Source organism: Nansenia antarctica (assembly GCF_963989245.1).
Source record: "Nansenia antarctica genome assembly, chromosome: 18".
In the NCBI taxonomy this organism is placed as follows: Eukaryota; Metazoa; Chordata; class Actinopteri; order Argentiniformes; family Microstomatidae; genus Nansenia; species Nansenia antarctica.
Genome location: NC_137691.1, coordinates 23,021,115 through 23,037,909, shown reverse-complemented (window position 1 = coordinate 23,037,909; position 16,795 = coordinate 23,021,115). Strand labels below are relative to the sequence as shown.

Sequence of the window (16,795 nt, the reverse complement as noted above, 5' to 3'; positions counted from 1 at the left end):
CTGTTCCAGTAACGGAGCAGCTGGTTAGTAAGAGAACGTGTGTAGAAAGTGTCTTTTGTTTTGTTTAATAGAAAATAGCGTTTATTTCAGATACTGTAGTGGAACATATTATCTTAATTTTTCAGTTAAGTAGCTGCCATCTAGTTGTGACATTTTTGTTTATCCCGCCCCAGCATTGATGATGCGGATGGTTCCGGTTACACTGGTATGAACGCGGGCTGGTTGGCCAGACAGCACCAAGGTTCGGTTTCAGAACGGGAAGGGGAGCGGGAGCGGTTCCTTGGCGGTGTGAAAGCCCTATCACTGGGGTGAATGTTAACACACCTCACATTATGAGATCCATTCTTCCATCCTTTCATTCCTTTGAAGTAACTTCATGTCTCTCTTATAAGTTGGATCCATGACTTCATAGTCTAACTGTGATATTTTACTCGTCACTGGCGAACCGTAGGTTCAGAACTCAGGTTCAGCCCAGCCTACAGTAGTAGAGCTGAGTAATCGCAGAGTAACACAGTGAGTCCGACAGTCTGATCTAGCGGTCCCCTGATGCTTCCTTCTCCTCTGTGACCTCGCCCTTCCCTCCTAAAACTAAACTAAACCACCTTTTTACCATTGTCCAATGCCTGATGAGCATCAATAATACATTAACAACTGCAAAGCGGACAAGCACTGAAGATTTCAGTTGTAAAAGGTGGAGACAGAGAGACAGGCCAGAGCGCTGCAGGCTTGCTGAAGGGAGTTTGAGAGGTGTCTCCGGTGAGGAGCAGCTCTGACAGGCAGGCATGCAGGTGAAACCAGAGAGACAGAGAGGAGAGGTATCTCTCTCATTCTATCTCTCTCTCTTTCTCTTCCTCTCTTTGTATTTTTCTCTCTCTGTGTCTCTCTTTCTCCAAGGTTCCTTCTCTTCTTCTCTCTAACCCAATCACTCCCCTTCTCCCCCACTCTCTTACACCCCCTGATTTATACAGGCTAGATACTATGAAATGGCTGAGTGAAACACCATTATCTGAAACAGTGGATGAACAGCACGTACAGTACACATTTGTTGACAGAGAGAAAGAATACCTTCCACTTGGCTTTGGCAAAGTTCTTCTCTATTTGTGCACAGACTCCATCCTTGATGTTCTTATCTGAGGCAGCATTCCCAGAAATCCTGAAAAAAGGAAAACCAACCAAACAACATAGGCCGATTCATACTACTAAGATTATTATTATTAATATTTTTTGTATCAGTCGAGTGAAATAAAAATATGGCATCTTCAAATTATCCTTAATGAATGGCGACATTTCAAATACATACAGTAAGTCATAAACTCATATATCATAGTATATCATTCAGCACCATTCATGGTTGATGGCCTCCTGTGCTGTCAGTCGTTGATCCTGGTCCACCTCCATCAGAGATGCTACCAGGCTTTTTGCTGTGCAACAAATATAATAATAACGAAAATATTACACAGGAGATACACATGCCCGAACAAGCTCAATGGCTCAACCTGTTTACTTCAGCACTTCATCTTGAATGACAGTTTTATACCTGAGTCAGAGATATCATCCCAGTATGGTGAGTCAAACTCGTAGTCTCCTGACAAAATCTTGCGGAAAAGGTTCTTGTCATGATTGTCGTAATCCTCCTCATCAGTTTCATCGTAGAAAGGAGGGTTCCCAGACAGACTGGAGAGAGGGAAAAGAAGACAATCATAGCCCTTTTCATCTGTCAATGTTAACAGTCCTCTGAGAGATGAGGATGACATTATTGTTATTATTATTATTATTATTATAATTATTATTATGGTTGTATATTGCCTGAATTACGGTTATATAAAGTGTAGTACTGTCAGAATTGAGGTGATAGAGGCACACTCACAGAATATACATGATTACCCCAATGGCCCAGCAGTCCACTGGTCTTCCATACCTCTGCCTCCCAACCACCTCAGGAGCTGAGGGAACAAACACAGGCACCCAGGGATGACTTCACTAAGCCACTAGAAGCAGAATCTATAGTAAATACTCCTCATGAATGGAGACGTAAGTGGCGGCCACATGGTGTCCAGCTAAAGTTGGCCACGCCCATCTGATCCACCCCCCCTTACCGAGGTACTCTGGGGTTCCACAGGGGTCCTTGATGAGTCCATTCTCCAGCTTGGCCAGATGGAAGTCACTGATCACAATTTTGGAGTGCTTCAAGCGGTTAAAGTACACCAAATTTTCCAGCTAAAACACACACACATTGTCCCCATATACATGACTTTACATTTGAGATATTACAACACATTGTATTAACAGGCTGAAGGATAGCCTGGATGCTAGTCTTAAGTTGTTTTAGGGTTAGGATTAGGGTTCATGTTTTCTTTTCACTCCTCTCAGAATGTGATACAATGCCTGTGGTTGGCACCCTCCCTAAATGTTCAAGTGACCAGTGGTAATACCAACACCTACCACTAGATGGGAGCAGTGTATAGTGTACCTTCAGGTTCCTGTGGACGATTCTCAGGGAGTGCAAATAGGCTACAGCTTCCAACACCTGTCTCACAACATTGCTGGTGTCCCTCTCCGAGTAGTAGCCTTGATCTAAGATCCAGTCGAAGACTTCTCTGCCTGTAGCTCTGTAGAGAATATCCACAGAAAATGACTGTCATGTCATTCATAACTTTAGGCAAATCATTGAGCTCTTCCTAAAATTGCACTATTCTCAATAAGTCAAATGGGTTCATGTTTTAAATGGATGAGATTCTTTCACAAAATATGTAACATAGAGGCTTCAAATAGGGGTGCCACATTCATCATTTTGTATGCTCCATAAACTAGTTTAATGACTGGTACAGTAGGTGACCACATTGAGTAAGGTAGTTACTAGTGCAAATAGAAACATATAACCCAGTCAATTGGCTCCAATAACACTCACAGCTCCAGGAAGAGGAAGTACTCCTTCCTAGTTTCAAAGACATCAACCAGCTGGAGGATGTTATGATGTTTCACCCTGTGAAGGGAGAAAGAGGAGAGAGGGGAACAGAGAAAGAGAGTGAGGGGTAGGAGGAGGAGTAGGAGGAGGAAGCAGAGTTATTCACTAATGATCACATTTGCATACTTTCCTATCTGTTTAATTCATATCATATCGATGTGTGTGGTCTCGTTTCTCTTCACGCAAAAAGTCAACAGAGTTGGACTACTACTAGGTATTGTAAGGGAGTTGACAATTTTTTTTGAATATTGACATTAATTAATTCAACCAGATTGAGGTATTGGTCTTACTGGTGAAGTAATTCCCTGACATAAGATCATAACACAGTCAATTTGGTCTTTCCAGGAATCATCATGAACTGATGATTGGCAATTACTCAATTCAATCTATTCAAGTTCATTAACGTTTCAATTCACTTATTCCCTGAAGTGTTTTAATTACATTTTGATATCTCTTTTTCAATTACTGAGGGGTCTGTTGCTCTTTCATTCCAGATCATTCTACATGCAAAGATGTGACCAAATTGCTAAAGAGACATAGCCCATAAATCTATTACATCCAAGTTTGTTTGTTTTTTCTTTGACTATGCTGTCAAATGCTATTCTGTTTCATATCGTAATTGTGACACTATGATATACACTGTGTTATGCTTTCCTATGGCATATGCAGAAAAGAAGGCAGGCACAATCCATAAGTTCAACTCTCAGTAAAAACATTTCACCTCAACACATTAGGACAGTGTCTTGGTACTCACCAGCAAAACCAAAGAAGAGGAACAAGTGCGCTTACTGTATTGGTGTAAATTAAACAACTATTTGTTTGTGTGTTTATAGTACTGTAAGTACTGTTGACGTGTTTATACGGTGTTTCATTGCCACAGGAGACTGAGAAAGTGTGCCTTTAATAATCCATAAACCAAACTGAACTTGACTCACATCTTCAAGATCAGGATCTCATTCTTGGCAGCCTTCCTAACTTTTCTCCCGTCCTTCTTAAGGAACTTTTTACAGGTGTACATCTTCAACGTGTTCTTATCCTTCGCTCTGAATATCTCACAGAATTCCTCCCTAAACAAAACAGCAAACAGCAAAGTAAACAAAAGCACAAAGGGATATATCTATGCTGAATGGTGTATTTTGGTTCTTTCAAATAAATGAGTATTATGGGACAGTACAGTACTTACGATTTGACAATCTGTCCGAGGTCATATTTGTCTGTGACCTCTGAGGGATTGTTGTAATCCTTCTTCTCCCCGAGTGTCAAACAGCCAAACGGCATGGCTGCTCCTGCCCTGGAGAGGCAAGTCACATCACAACACAACTTGTCACCAACACAGAGTACACTGATGCTATAATAATGGTTGGTTAATAGATGGTTATGACCGTATGGCTCGGTAATCTCTTCACATGGGCTCTCCTACCACAGCTACGCAGACGACACTCAACTCTTCCTGTCCTTCCCCCCGTCTGATGTACACGTGGCAACCCGTATCTCAGCATGTCTCGCTGACATTTCAACTTGGATGGCTGACCACCATCTCAAGCTCAATCTTAACAAGACCGAGCTCCTCTTCATCCCCGGGAAAGCCTGCCCTCTCCAAGACTTCTCCATCACAGTGGAGAACTCTACTGTAACCCCCTCCCTGACAGCCAAGAACCTTGGAGTGATCCTGGATAACCGACTATCCTGTGCGGAGAACATTTCAGCAACGGCTCGCACCTGCAGATTCTTCCTCTACAACATCAGAAGGATACGACCATTCCTTACCAGAGAGGCAGCGCAACTCTTGACCCAGGCACTGGTCATCTCCCGCCTGGATTACTGCAATGTACTCCTGGCTGGGCTCCCCGCTTCAGCCATGAGACCTCTGCAGCTCATCCAGAATGCTGCTGCCCGGCTGGTATTCAACCTCCCCAAATACTCGCATGTCACCACTCTCCTTCGCACCCTGCACTGGCTCCCGATAGCAGCTCGCATCAGATTCAAGACCCTGGTGCTTGCATACCAGCCAGCTAAAGGGACAGCCCCTGCCTACCTGAAGGAAATGGTAACCTCCCAAACCCCTGCCCGCTCACTCCGCTCCTCCACCTCGGCTGGCCGACTGGCCCCACCTCCTCTACACAGCAGTCGGGCTGCCCGATCACGTCTCTTCACAACACTGGCTCCTCGCTGGTGGAATGAGCTCCCCACGGCCGTCAGAACGGCAGAGTCACTACCCATCTTCCGTCAAAGACTGAAGACCCATCTCTTCAGGTTACATCTTAACTGCTCCTCCTGAGACATCTTCTGACCCTCACCACTACGTCTCCTAAAGACACCCGCTTTCCCCTCTACTGTGTCCCTATGAACTTCTATTGCCCCCCTTGTACTGTTTCTCAGTTTCTCCAGTAAAAAAAAAGTTTTAGTAGAAGGCGATAGGGAGAAGGTTTTTCCTTCTATCAGTGGCCCCGGGCCCGAGCTAGATTACTCTTCCTGCAACGAATGGTGGATTGCTGATTCACATGCTTAGTATTCAAATGTATTGATTGTAAGTCACTTTGGAATAAGGCGTCTGCTAAATGCCAAAAATGTAAATGTAAATGTATGCACAAAGCCCCACCTCACAACAACAAAAACTGAATCAAAGAACCATGACCTTTTCACGGTACACATGACATACTGTACCGCTGTCCATTGGCCAATCCTCTCCCCTCACCTAACAGCAGTACTGTAGTTGTCAATCTAGCTACAAATAAGTGTGTGTTATGTAAGACCAGCATTATGTTGAAGGGATCCAGCCTAGAAGAGAGACTGTATAATTGTCAACAATAACAGAACCGATCAAGAGGCTCAATGATGGTGCTTGACCGCAAAATCCATGCAGAAAAAAACACTGATGCACACATTCAAAAACAGGAACAATCCGTGCTTGCAATCATCATTTGCTAAAATCTTTGTAATTGGCACTACTGGCAGTGTCTTCAAGGAGCACTTTGGACTCAATAGTATAAAGATGTTCCACGAGACCTTGAACATCGCTGTATACATTCATATTTGCTCACCTCTCCTGCACAAAGAATGAACACTCTAGCAGTCTGCAGGTTGCTTTTCACTCAGTGGTGAGTCAGCCTTACTATACCTTTGCAACTGCAACCTTTGTCTTCTTCCTATACAGTATCTCTGTTAAAGAAAGGTAATGCAACAGTGTAGGAATGCAGGGGGAAAATGTGTAATTAATTAAAGAAGAGCTGTCAAATATCTCACTGTAACAAATAGATGTCCACCGCAAAACTCAGGCATACAGTATGATTGACTGTCATATGTTTGTGCTGTTAACCAGGTGTTAAAATCGAGTAAAAGGACAATAGTATACAGTAGTTAAATAATAATAAATAATATCGTGTTAATGATTTTTGTGGGATGTAAGTGTCCATAAATGTCACTGAGCAACATGAAACAGTACTTGGTATTTTGTTACAGTAGATTGGCCCTAAATCAACAGCAGTAGATACAGTATTTCTCATTTGAAACCAAACATATTTTCCTAAATACATTAAATAGTAGACATATCCTCTGGCTGGGTGTCAGCTGAACAATCCTGTTGACTTGGCAGCAGCAGCATAATCTACGCAGTGGGAGGCAGTGGCGGCTGGCCAATAGAGGGCGCTAGGGCGCCGCCCCCACCTTCACTTCCTAGTTGCGACTTTTAAAAAAAAAAACATTGTTTATTCACAAAATGCGGCTGATATTCTGTCGGCGCCTATCAGCATTCATTAAAAATCCTCCAATACAATAAACATTTTATCTGTGTGTGTGGAAAATTCACTGTGAAAATACTACGCCGGCCGAATGGCAGGCTATGAGAGGCCAAATACTTTTGGCTTACACGTGAGCTGTAGCAGCGCTTCAATTGGCTGTCTCCTATTTCCAGAAAAGTGCGCCCCGAGCATGCGCAGATTATAGGCTTACCTAGGCTGCAGCCTAGGGCCACTACCACTAGGGGTAGTGTCATGGTTTCTTAGGTTTTCATTTTGGAGACATCTAGTGGACATTTTATGACATTACATTCGTTACTGCCTTTATTCATTGGATATCGGTTTTGTTTAGTCACATGACGTGAACACACTGTTCAGACGTGATAGTAACTCGTAGCAGCAGCTAGCTGAGAGAAAGAGCTCCGGAGAATCTCATTGTTTACATTCTTGCCCTGGAAAAGACTTTGCTTGTAAGTTTGTCTTTTATTTTCTTGCTTAACTACAATGTATAATGTATATGTTTATAAATACATAGCTTATATTATTTAAGTATACATATTTTGGAGCTGTATTTGTATTGCTATATTGATATTATATGTTGGCTACATACTGTTGATGTTGAAAGTGTAACAGTATAGTTTTGAGCATTACAGTAATTGTACTCTTATGTTTATTTACAGTTTTACAAAATAACCAAACGACCACTCATGTTTCCGAAGATTTAGTAAAGAACTAAACTTTACTCCAGCGTCTGAGGATTCATTGATGTGTCAGTGTGTGTTCGCTATCTGTTGAAGTTGCGCCCTGGTTACGCGCAGTGGGAACAGAATAGGTAGTAAAAAAAAAAAATGCGTGAGACTTGAGAGCCCTGAATATCCGGTTGTTAAGTCTGACGTCAAACGTGACGTTTTGCAATTTCCGTCTCCAAACCAGAAATTCTCCGCACCAGAATACCAGTGTACTACAGCGGTAGAATGACAGTTTAATCGTTTTTTAGACTCGGATCTATTCATACAACAAGGGACACAGCACTTTCCCGTTTCCCCCATATTGTCAGGGTATTTGAGCCTCGGAAAAGCGCTATATAAATATAACTAATAATTATTATTATTGCGGCATTTCGAAGACAGCGCCTCAGACAACTTTGGACCCGGAAACACGTTGTGACTTAACAACCGATATTCGGACAGACAACAGGAGAGGAGAGCAACAGAGAGACAGACAACAGGAGAGGAGAGCAACAGAGAGACAGACAACAGGAGAGGAGAGCAACAGAGAGACAGACAACAGGAGAGGAGAGCAACAGAGAGACAGACAACAGGAGAGGAGAGCAACAGAGAGACAGACAACAGGAGAGGAGAGCAACAGAGACAGAACTGAGGTGAGGTGAGCAACAGAGATAGTTCAGGATGATAACAAACAGTTCAGTATGACAGAGACAACTAATAGAAAGACAACTGTATGATTATAGAGTTTACATGTTCAAGGAAATATTGTATGATAATATAAAGGTACACTTTAATTTAATTAAAGAAGTAACAAAGAACACATTTATTATCACAATTGCATTGTGTTCCATGTCTTTCTCCATTGAATAAATAATGCCTAGTTGAATGGCTAAACAAGACAACTGTCTGGACAGTACTGCTAGAATTATTCACCTTACCGCTGCACAGATAGACAAAGGGTATAAGTCCATTCTGTTAACATTAGGTCTACTCTGCTAACAAAGACTATTCCAGTTGATTTGTCAGTTGTTGTGCATTATACTTTTGTTGTGTTTGCAGTTTGCCCTTTAATAAGTTATATATAAAAATAATTAAGTTATATATATATATATATTCTCATGCTAAAATCGACTGTAAATCCAGATTTTAAAGTTGATATTCTTCCCCGTGGAGCATGCCCCCATAACCTGTGCCCCACCCAAAATGTTTATCACCAGCCGCCACTGGTGGGAGGAGTACAGTGAGTTTGACTCAGGTGCCATCTCTGTAGAGCTATCAGTCAAGTCCCTATTATGAGAAGAAACTAAAAAAGAGTTAGCTCTTCCCTGTAGTGAAAGATTGATGCAAGGTTAGACTCTGTTGTAGAGGAAAAATAGATTGCGTCCTGCTGGAAGAATCATGAATACATTATGAAACAATGAAAAAAGGAAAAAGTACTTTAGGAGAAAGTGGAAATGAGGCATTTACTGTAGCATGTGTAAATGAGCCGTACCAATGCTGCAGTTTGTTATATTGTAAATGAGCCGTACCAATGCTGCAGTTTGTTATATTGTAAATGAGCCGTACCAATGCTGCAGTTTGTTATATTGTAAATGAGCCGTACCAATGCTGCAGTTTGTTATATTGTAAATGAGCCGTACCAATGCTGCAGTTTGTTATATTGTAAATGAGCCGTACCAATGCTGCAGTTTGTTATATTGTAAATGAGCCATACCAATGCTGCAGTTTGTTATATTGTAAATGAGCCGTACCAATGCTGCAGTTTGTTATATTGTAAATGAGCCGTACCAATGCTGCAGTTTGTTATATTGTAAATGAGCCGTACCAATGCTGCAGTTTGTTATATTGTAAATGAGCCGTACCAATGCTGCAGTTTGTTATATTGTAAATGAGCCGTACCAATGCTGCAGTTTGTTATATTGTAAATGAGCCGTACCAATGCTGCAGTTTGTTATATTGTAAATGAGCCGTACCAATGCTGCAGTTTGTTATATTGTAAATGAGCCGTACCAATGCTGCAGTTTGTTATATTGTAAATGAGCCGTACCAATGCTGCAGTTTGTTATATTGTAAATGAGCCGTACCAATGCTGCAGTTTGTTATATTGTAAATGAGCCGTACCAATGCTGCAGTTTGTTATATTGTAAATGAGCCGTACCAATGCTGCAGTTTGTTATATTGTAAATGCAAATCCTTTTCAAAGTACTAGAACTCATTAGGGGTAGCTGTAGAAGTATCAATAATAGTAGAAAAGATGCATTGTTTTCAACACTATTTCAGGTATTTCACTAGATTAATTAATCTCGTTAATCTCTTGCTAATTTGGTTCTTTCAGCAGATTCTACACAACACTACCCTGTTGTATGAAATGTGCTATACAAATAAACTTGCAATGCCTTGCCAATGAAGGATAAATAAAACGAACAATAGAAATACAAAGCTCTAGGTGAATAATTGTACTAGGTAAAACATCAGATTAGGTCTGTACAGTCCACTCTCTTCATCACACTACAGAACACTCAATATTCAAAAGGAAACCTGTGTGTGAAATCTGTGTAAACAGAAACGTGTGTGTACCTTCTCACGACTAGATAGCAGTTAAAGGTTATAGTGGGACTGACAAACAACCAGGGGATTGTATTGATTAAGGTACAGTGCAGAAAGGGGAGGACATCTCCAGTGTGTGTGTGACCTGAGCATTAACACGTTCTGGTAGAAGATGCATAGATTCACTAAACATTAAGCAAATGTTAAATGGTCTCTAAAGCTCTGAATACGGGCCCTGAAAGGGTAACACTCTTAATGGTGACATGGAGGATCCTCAGCTATTTCAGATAAACAAGCAAATTAACAAAGTGCATTATTGCCACATCAACATCTTAAACTGAGCTAAAGCCGGTTGAGCTAAAGCCTGTTCTTTCCACTCAACCATACAACACATTGCATTTTTCCAGAGGAGCCCATTTCCCAGAATAGCACTTTAGAGCAGACAGCAGACTGAAGCATCCTTTAGAGCAGACAGCAGACTGAAGCATCCTTTAGAGCAGACAGCAGACTGAAGCATCCTTTAGAGCAGACAGCAGACTGAAGCTTCCTTTCAGAGCTGGAATTACTGCAAGAGAAAATATATTTATCTAATAAACCCACCAAAATCAGAGCCATTAACTACCAACAAAACTCTCTGGGAGAGGAGTGTGCTTTTTCCGCTGTTCATCACAAGAGCGTTCAATGCACTGATTAAATTGCCTGTGTCTGGTGGCATTTCAACACTGCTGTATCTATCCACCAGCCAGGGCTGCATTTGGAGCAGGCAATATCTCCAGACGCTCCGTAGACACGTAGTAATGAGCTAGGAGTGGGAGATAATGAACTCTGTGCAGTGAGAGAGCAGAAGAAGAGCGCATAGTTTCTGTTTCCAGTCATGAGACAATCATCGGCACGAGCAGAGAAAAAGCCTGGGATGAAGACACAGAGGAGGAGGAGGAGGAGGAGGAGGAGGAGGAGGAGGAGGAGGAGGAGGAGGAGGAGGAAGAGAGGACAAGTGTAGTGCGCGCCACAGCGGGACTCATTACTCCAAGATCTGGTCCCCAGAGATGCACACACACTGTGGAGCTGATATACACACACTGTGGAGCTGATCTAATCATCTTTACGTCCTGCAACTCACTACTAACTGACAAGCATGGGCTATTTGTATATTTTTAAAAATATCTATGATTTCCCTCATTCCATGCCCCTGCACGATCAGTGTTAGTTACTACATGCATCTCCATAAAGGGAGCGATATTAGTCTCAACTATGCTGAACTGACTGAACATTCTGACAGGGGACGCAAATGTACTGTGTCCTCTGCTTGCACTGTTCAACTTTAGCCAGGGGGGAGAGGGGGGAGGCTAAAAAGCCTAATGTATACATCAAATATACACTCACTGAACACTTTATTAGGAACACCTCTACACCTGTCAACAGTCCAAGCTGGTGGAGGTGGTGTAATGGTGTGAGGAATGTTTTCTTGGCACACATGTTAATACCAATCAATCATCTCTTGAATGCCACAGCCTGTTTGAGTATTGTTACTGACCATGTGCATCCCTTCATGGCCACAATGTACCCATCTTCTAATGGCTACTTCCAACATAATAATGCACCATGTCACAAAGCAAAAGTCATCTCAAACTGGTTTCATGAACATGACAATGAGTTCAGTATTCTTCAGAGGCCTTCCTAGTCACCGGATCTGAATCCAATAGAACACCTTTGAGATGTGGTAGAACGGGAGATTCACAGCTTCAAAGTGCAGCTGAGAAATTGTGTGATGCAATCATGTCATCATGGACCAGAATCTCAAAGGAATATTTCCAACATCTTGTGGAATCAATGCCACAACGAATTGAGGCTGTTTTGAGAGCAAAGGGAGGCCCTACCCAGTATTAGTATAGTATTAGTGTTCCTGATAAAGCGTTCGGTGAGTGTACTGTATATGTCTGTGACACATGACATCCTTCTCCTCACTCCAATGAATTGGATCATCTCTTCTCAGGATTAGGAATCCCAGTGATGATGGGAGTCAGCTGCCTCTCAAGCCGTCATAATTAGTGCCCTAGTAAAAACCCTGACATCCTCAAACATCACAGTCCTACCATGTAGGGTCTACAATAGTGCCAGACATATCTATATTGCAGTTGCCACCAGTGATCTCTGCCTTAAGCTTTTCTTTGTTTTTACAGTAAACACTGTGTATTTGTATGTATACTGTATATGTGATGTATATCATCTCTCTAATCTGTAGATGTTACAGTGGTTTCAAGTGTGTTGACGTCTTACTCCATAGGCATCATGACCACCTCTAATGCTATCCAAAATGTTTGTCTCCCTGATTGGAGTGTACAGGTATTAGCATTACCATGAACTTCTCACGCTGTGGCAATTCCTTGGCAAACAGGCAGCAGCTGTAGCAGCGCAGGGTACCTTTGTGTTTGTAATCCTCTGTCAGCTAAGAGCTCATTGATCTCAGCCTTCATATTGCATATTCAAGTTCTGCGATAATAAAAGAGCAGCGCCAGCAGGTTTGCAGCATTCCCATAAGCTGCTGGTGCATACATTTTGGTCTCTATGTTTTCCCCCCTCCAGATGGATCTCACTAGAGTACGGTAAGCCTGTGCAAAGGTTTTTCTGTCATTTTGAAGGCCAGAATAGCCAAGTGTTCATTGGATGTCTGGACAGATCTAATATAGTTCGAAACAGTAAGAAATATGTCACTGATACCACAGCAAAAAAGCCTACTTTTCCACATGAAGCAGTATTCTGTATTCATGTGCTGCAAAAAAACAAACACCCTGGCATTACTGAGATTGTTCTGTACAGTGATGGCAAGCTTATGTGACCCCCCATCTGTTGGCTTGCACAACTTTCTCACATCCCGAATATCCTTTCTTCTGTCTTTCACCTTTTATTGGCAGTCAATAGAGGGGTGGTGGTGAGCCTGAGGCAGGCATCCAGTTTGGAGCCCATGCTGGGAAGACGCACGCTGTTCTTCCATTAATGACTCTTGAACACCTAGCTAATTACCTCTAAACCCCCTGTTTCCGTATTGGTACATCACAGGGAATAATGCATGGCCAGGAAGCCAGGGAAGGCTGGCCTGATAATGGTGAGGGTCTGGGTAACTGAGGGGGGGGGGTTGGAACTCAGAGCTGCTAGTGATGTACAGAAGAAGGGATCCCACTTGGGGACATGTTTCACTCTGACTCGTAAGGCCAGAGCGATCATTTACATGTTTCCGCTTTTCTTAGGGGGCGTTCACACTTGACGTCTTTTTTTAGAAAAAAGCGCCGCCTTCAGCGCCTTTTCACCGTCTTTTTACATACAACCCATGGGAAAAAAGCGCAGCCTTCACCGCCCTTTTCCCAGAATGCATTTCGCACCGGCTAGCAGCGGGCAATTTAAATCGTCCATTTTAAACTCCATTGGCTAAAAGCTGTAATTTTGGCAATACAAGTGTTAACATGTCATTTTATGAAGTTTTAATATGTTTTCAGGCGAGAAAGTAACCATATATATTCCCAAAATGCGTCCAGTTTATCCAAATAACCTGTTTATATATCTGATCTGACGGTTTTTTCGTCTTCTGTTCGCTAGCTGCGTTCGTAAATTCACCCTGGAAATCTGATCAGCACTCATGGAATGCCTCTTGTCCAATCAAATTACCTGGTCCCTTTATGACGTTGAACCCAGTGTGCGCTCCGGCGCTCTCAGAGCGAATTTACGAGCGCACCCTGCGTTGCTTATATACCTTAAATGCGGAGAAACATCGTAACATAATTTGGGGGGGCAATATCTTTAGCTAGCTAAAGTAACTAGTTTACTTTATTGTTGTCTTAACGGTTGGTAAAAGAACAGGATTAAAACAAAAATATCAGCAATAACATCGTGCTCTGCAGCAAGCACAATTACAACCCAACTGAATCCACAATACTGGGACCATTCGTGACTGACAGTCAGTCAAATACGAGGTGAATATGTAATAAACTTGGATTTCATGCATTTCAAGTGGCATCTTTGTAATCATTACGATGTAGTCATGTCTAAGAGGCAGACAAGGCTTCCCTTTAACTCCCCGAGGCTACGACTATGCTATGTCCTGTGCCTATGCTGTTCCTCAGTCCAGCGCGCTTCGTCATCCCCCTTCTAAAACCCCTTTCCATCCCTTATGTCATTTTATCAATTAACTGTTATTTCAACATTTAAGCCTCTTTCACACATACGCGGAGATTGTATGAGCCCCGCGTCAGTCAGCCTTTCCGTAGAAATACATCGCTCCGATATATGTAACTTTACATGTTTTAAGGCTGATCTGTGCATGATAGTGCTGCATTATGTTGATCTATTTATATCGATCTATTCTTGCCAATTCCTTATTACCAGTGGAAAGGGGGAAGGCTAAAACACTTTGAATGGAATAGATAGGACTTTCCGTTCAATGGAGGAAGCATGATACTCGCTCAGAGTTCATCTCGCTTGTCCTCCCGTTGATGTATTAAACAATCTAAGCAATATAATCAGAGCAGTTGTTATTATGTAATATTATTGATGGATGTGCCATTTTTGATGGAGAGCAGTGAGCGGATGACTGGATGTGAACATGTATTTGACTAATGCTGATAGATTTGCGGGGGTCATCCCTATGTTCCCCGGGTCCTATGTTCCCCGGGTCCTATGTTCCCCGATTTCTCAGCAAAAAAAAAAAAAGGGTTCTATGTTCCCCGCTTCCGAAAAAGGGTCCTATGTTCCCCGCTTCCGAAAAAGGGTCCTATGTTCCCCGCTTCCGAAAAAGGGTCCTATGTTCCCCGCCTGCCGTTGTGTCAAGCGACCCCAGGTGTCGTTATGTGGTACTGCATGAGAGTTTGACGTGCGACCCCCGGTGTCGTTATGTGGTACTGCATGAGAGTTTGACATGGGTCTTAAGATGTCTTGGAAATATGAAGAACACAATGAATGTCATAGTATTGTCTCATTTTATTATTTAAAAAACAACATACACAAATACATAATCATACTGTGGATTACTAATTGTTAAAGTCATTTACAGGAAATTGCAGGAACTATTATAAATAGGAACAAAATTATTATGTGTACAACATTATTATATGAACAAAATGATTATATGTACAAAACCTTTTGTAGGTAGGACACTATTGGACCTCGGCCCAAATCTAGTACTGAACCTGACCCCCCTGCTTCGAGAAACTAGTCCGGGCCCACATACTCACACGCCTCCCGCCCAACCTGGATCCACACCAGTTCGCCTACAGAGCCCACAGGTCCACAGAGGACGCCATAGCGACGACTCTCCACGCCACTCTACCCCACCTGGAGAGGGGAAACAGCTACGCGAGACTGCTCTTCGTGGACTTCAGCTCCGCCTTTAACACCATCCTTCCAGACAGGCTAGTGACCAAACTACTAGACCTGGGTCTATCACACTCTATATGTGCGTGGATCAAGGACTTCCTGACCGACCGCCCCCAGAGGGTGCGGGTGGGCCCCCACACCTCCACAGCCCTCAGCCTCAGCACTGGGTCACCCCAGGGCTGCGTGCTAATCCCCATCCTCTACAACCTCTACACCCACGACTTCACCCCCATCCACCCCAGCAACTACATCGTAAAGTTTGCAGACGACACCACCGTGGTGGGATGTATCTCGGGGGGGGACGAGGCGGCGTACAGGGATGAGGTAGAGCAATTGAGCAAGCTGTGCAAGGTTAACAACCTGCTGCTAAACAAGTCAAAGACCCAGGAATTCATCGTAGACTTCAGGAGGAAAAAGTCCGAGATCCAGCCCCTGCTCATCGACGGAGAGAGCGTGGAGATAGTCTCAACCCTCCGATTCCTGGGACACAACATGCGGGATGACCTGGCCTGGAAGGACAACACTAAAGGCACCATCAAGAGGGCACAACAGCGGCTATACACCCTGAGATGCCTCAGGAAACAACACAACAAGCAGGAGATACTGGTGGCCTTCTACCACGGCGCAGTGGAGAGCATCCTCACCTTCGGCATCTCCAACTGGTTCCACAGCTGCACAACAGCGGAGAGAAACGAGCTACAGAGAGTCGTGAGAACAGCACAGAAGATCACCGGCGCCCCCCTCCCCTCTCTGGAGGAGCTGTACAAAACACGCTGTCTCAGGAGGGCCTCCAAGATCTCCAAGGACCCGACCCACCCTGGGCACGAACACTTTGTCAAGCTGCCCTCGAACAGGTGGTACAGGACCCCGGCCGCTAAGACAAACAGACTGAAGAACAGCTTCTACCACAGGGCCGTCAAGGCCCTGAACACAGAAAAGGCCTAAGTTCTGGGCCCAGGACAGTCCGGACGGATTGTATGGCAGCTAGTGCTGAGGCACAAACATGTACATTTTCAAGCCTGCAAACTGTGACACTTTAAAATAATGTGAAAAAATACTTTTTGTGCAATATGACAACCCTAGTTGACTATCTGTGCAGTATAGTACAGTGGATTGTGTACATAGCCTTTATTGATGTAAACCAGCTCCTTACCTTCTTGTGATTTTATGCATCTATGCTTTTTCTAAAATGTGTTTTCTTTTTCCTTTCCTAAACACCAGGGGAGCCAGCCCTCCTAAATTTCGTTGTTTGGTACCTGTACTGTAGCAATGACAAATAAAGTCCATTCCATTCCATTCCATGCTAAACCATTTGGAAGTACAGTATACTAGGACTCCAATTCAGACACACTGGGGGGCTGTCACAAATCTACTAACTCTTATCAGCCTGGTCTCACACGGCAGACGTCAGAATTCGACGTTTATGGACAAACGTCGAATTCTGACGTGAGATTGCA

General features: G+C 43.2%; 1 protein-coding gene across 1 annotated transcript in view; it reads right to left on the bottom strand.

The window, feature by feature from the left end:
* Positions 1–4,252, bottom strand: part of LOC308173133 (caM kinase-like vesicle-associated protein) — a gene marked incomplete at its 3' end in the record, with an annotated part of 5,423 nt that extends 1,171 nt beyond the window's left edge. Inside the window, exons 1-9 of the mRNA XM_080548104.1 lie at positions 4,149–4,252; positions 3,901–4,032; positions 2,909–2,983; positions 2,471–2,609; positions 2,097–2,217; positions 1,868–1,943; positions 1,538–1,674; positions 1,343–1,421; positions 1,066–1,153 (exon numbers count right to left, since the gene is read on the bottom strand). Coding sequence (XP_080404230.1) covers positions 1,066–1,153; positions 1,343–1,421; positions 1,538–1,674; positions 1,868–1,943; positions 2,097–2,217; positions 2,471–2,609; positions 2,909–2,983; positions 3,901–4,032; positions 4,149–4,243 — 942 coding nt within the window. The 5' untranslated portion in view covers positions 4,244–4,252. The remainder of the gene's footprint in view (positions 1–1,065; positions 1,154–1,342; positions 1,422–1,537; positions 1,675–1,867; positions 1,944–2,096; positions 2,218–2,470; positions 2,610–2,908; positions 2,984–3,900; positions 4,033–4,148) is intronic.
* Between the last annotated feature and the right edge of the window lie 12,543 nt (positions 4,253–16,795).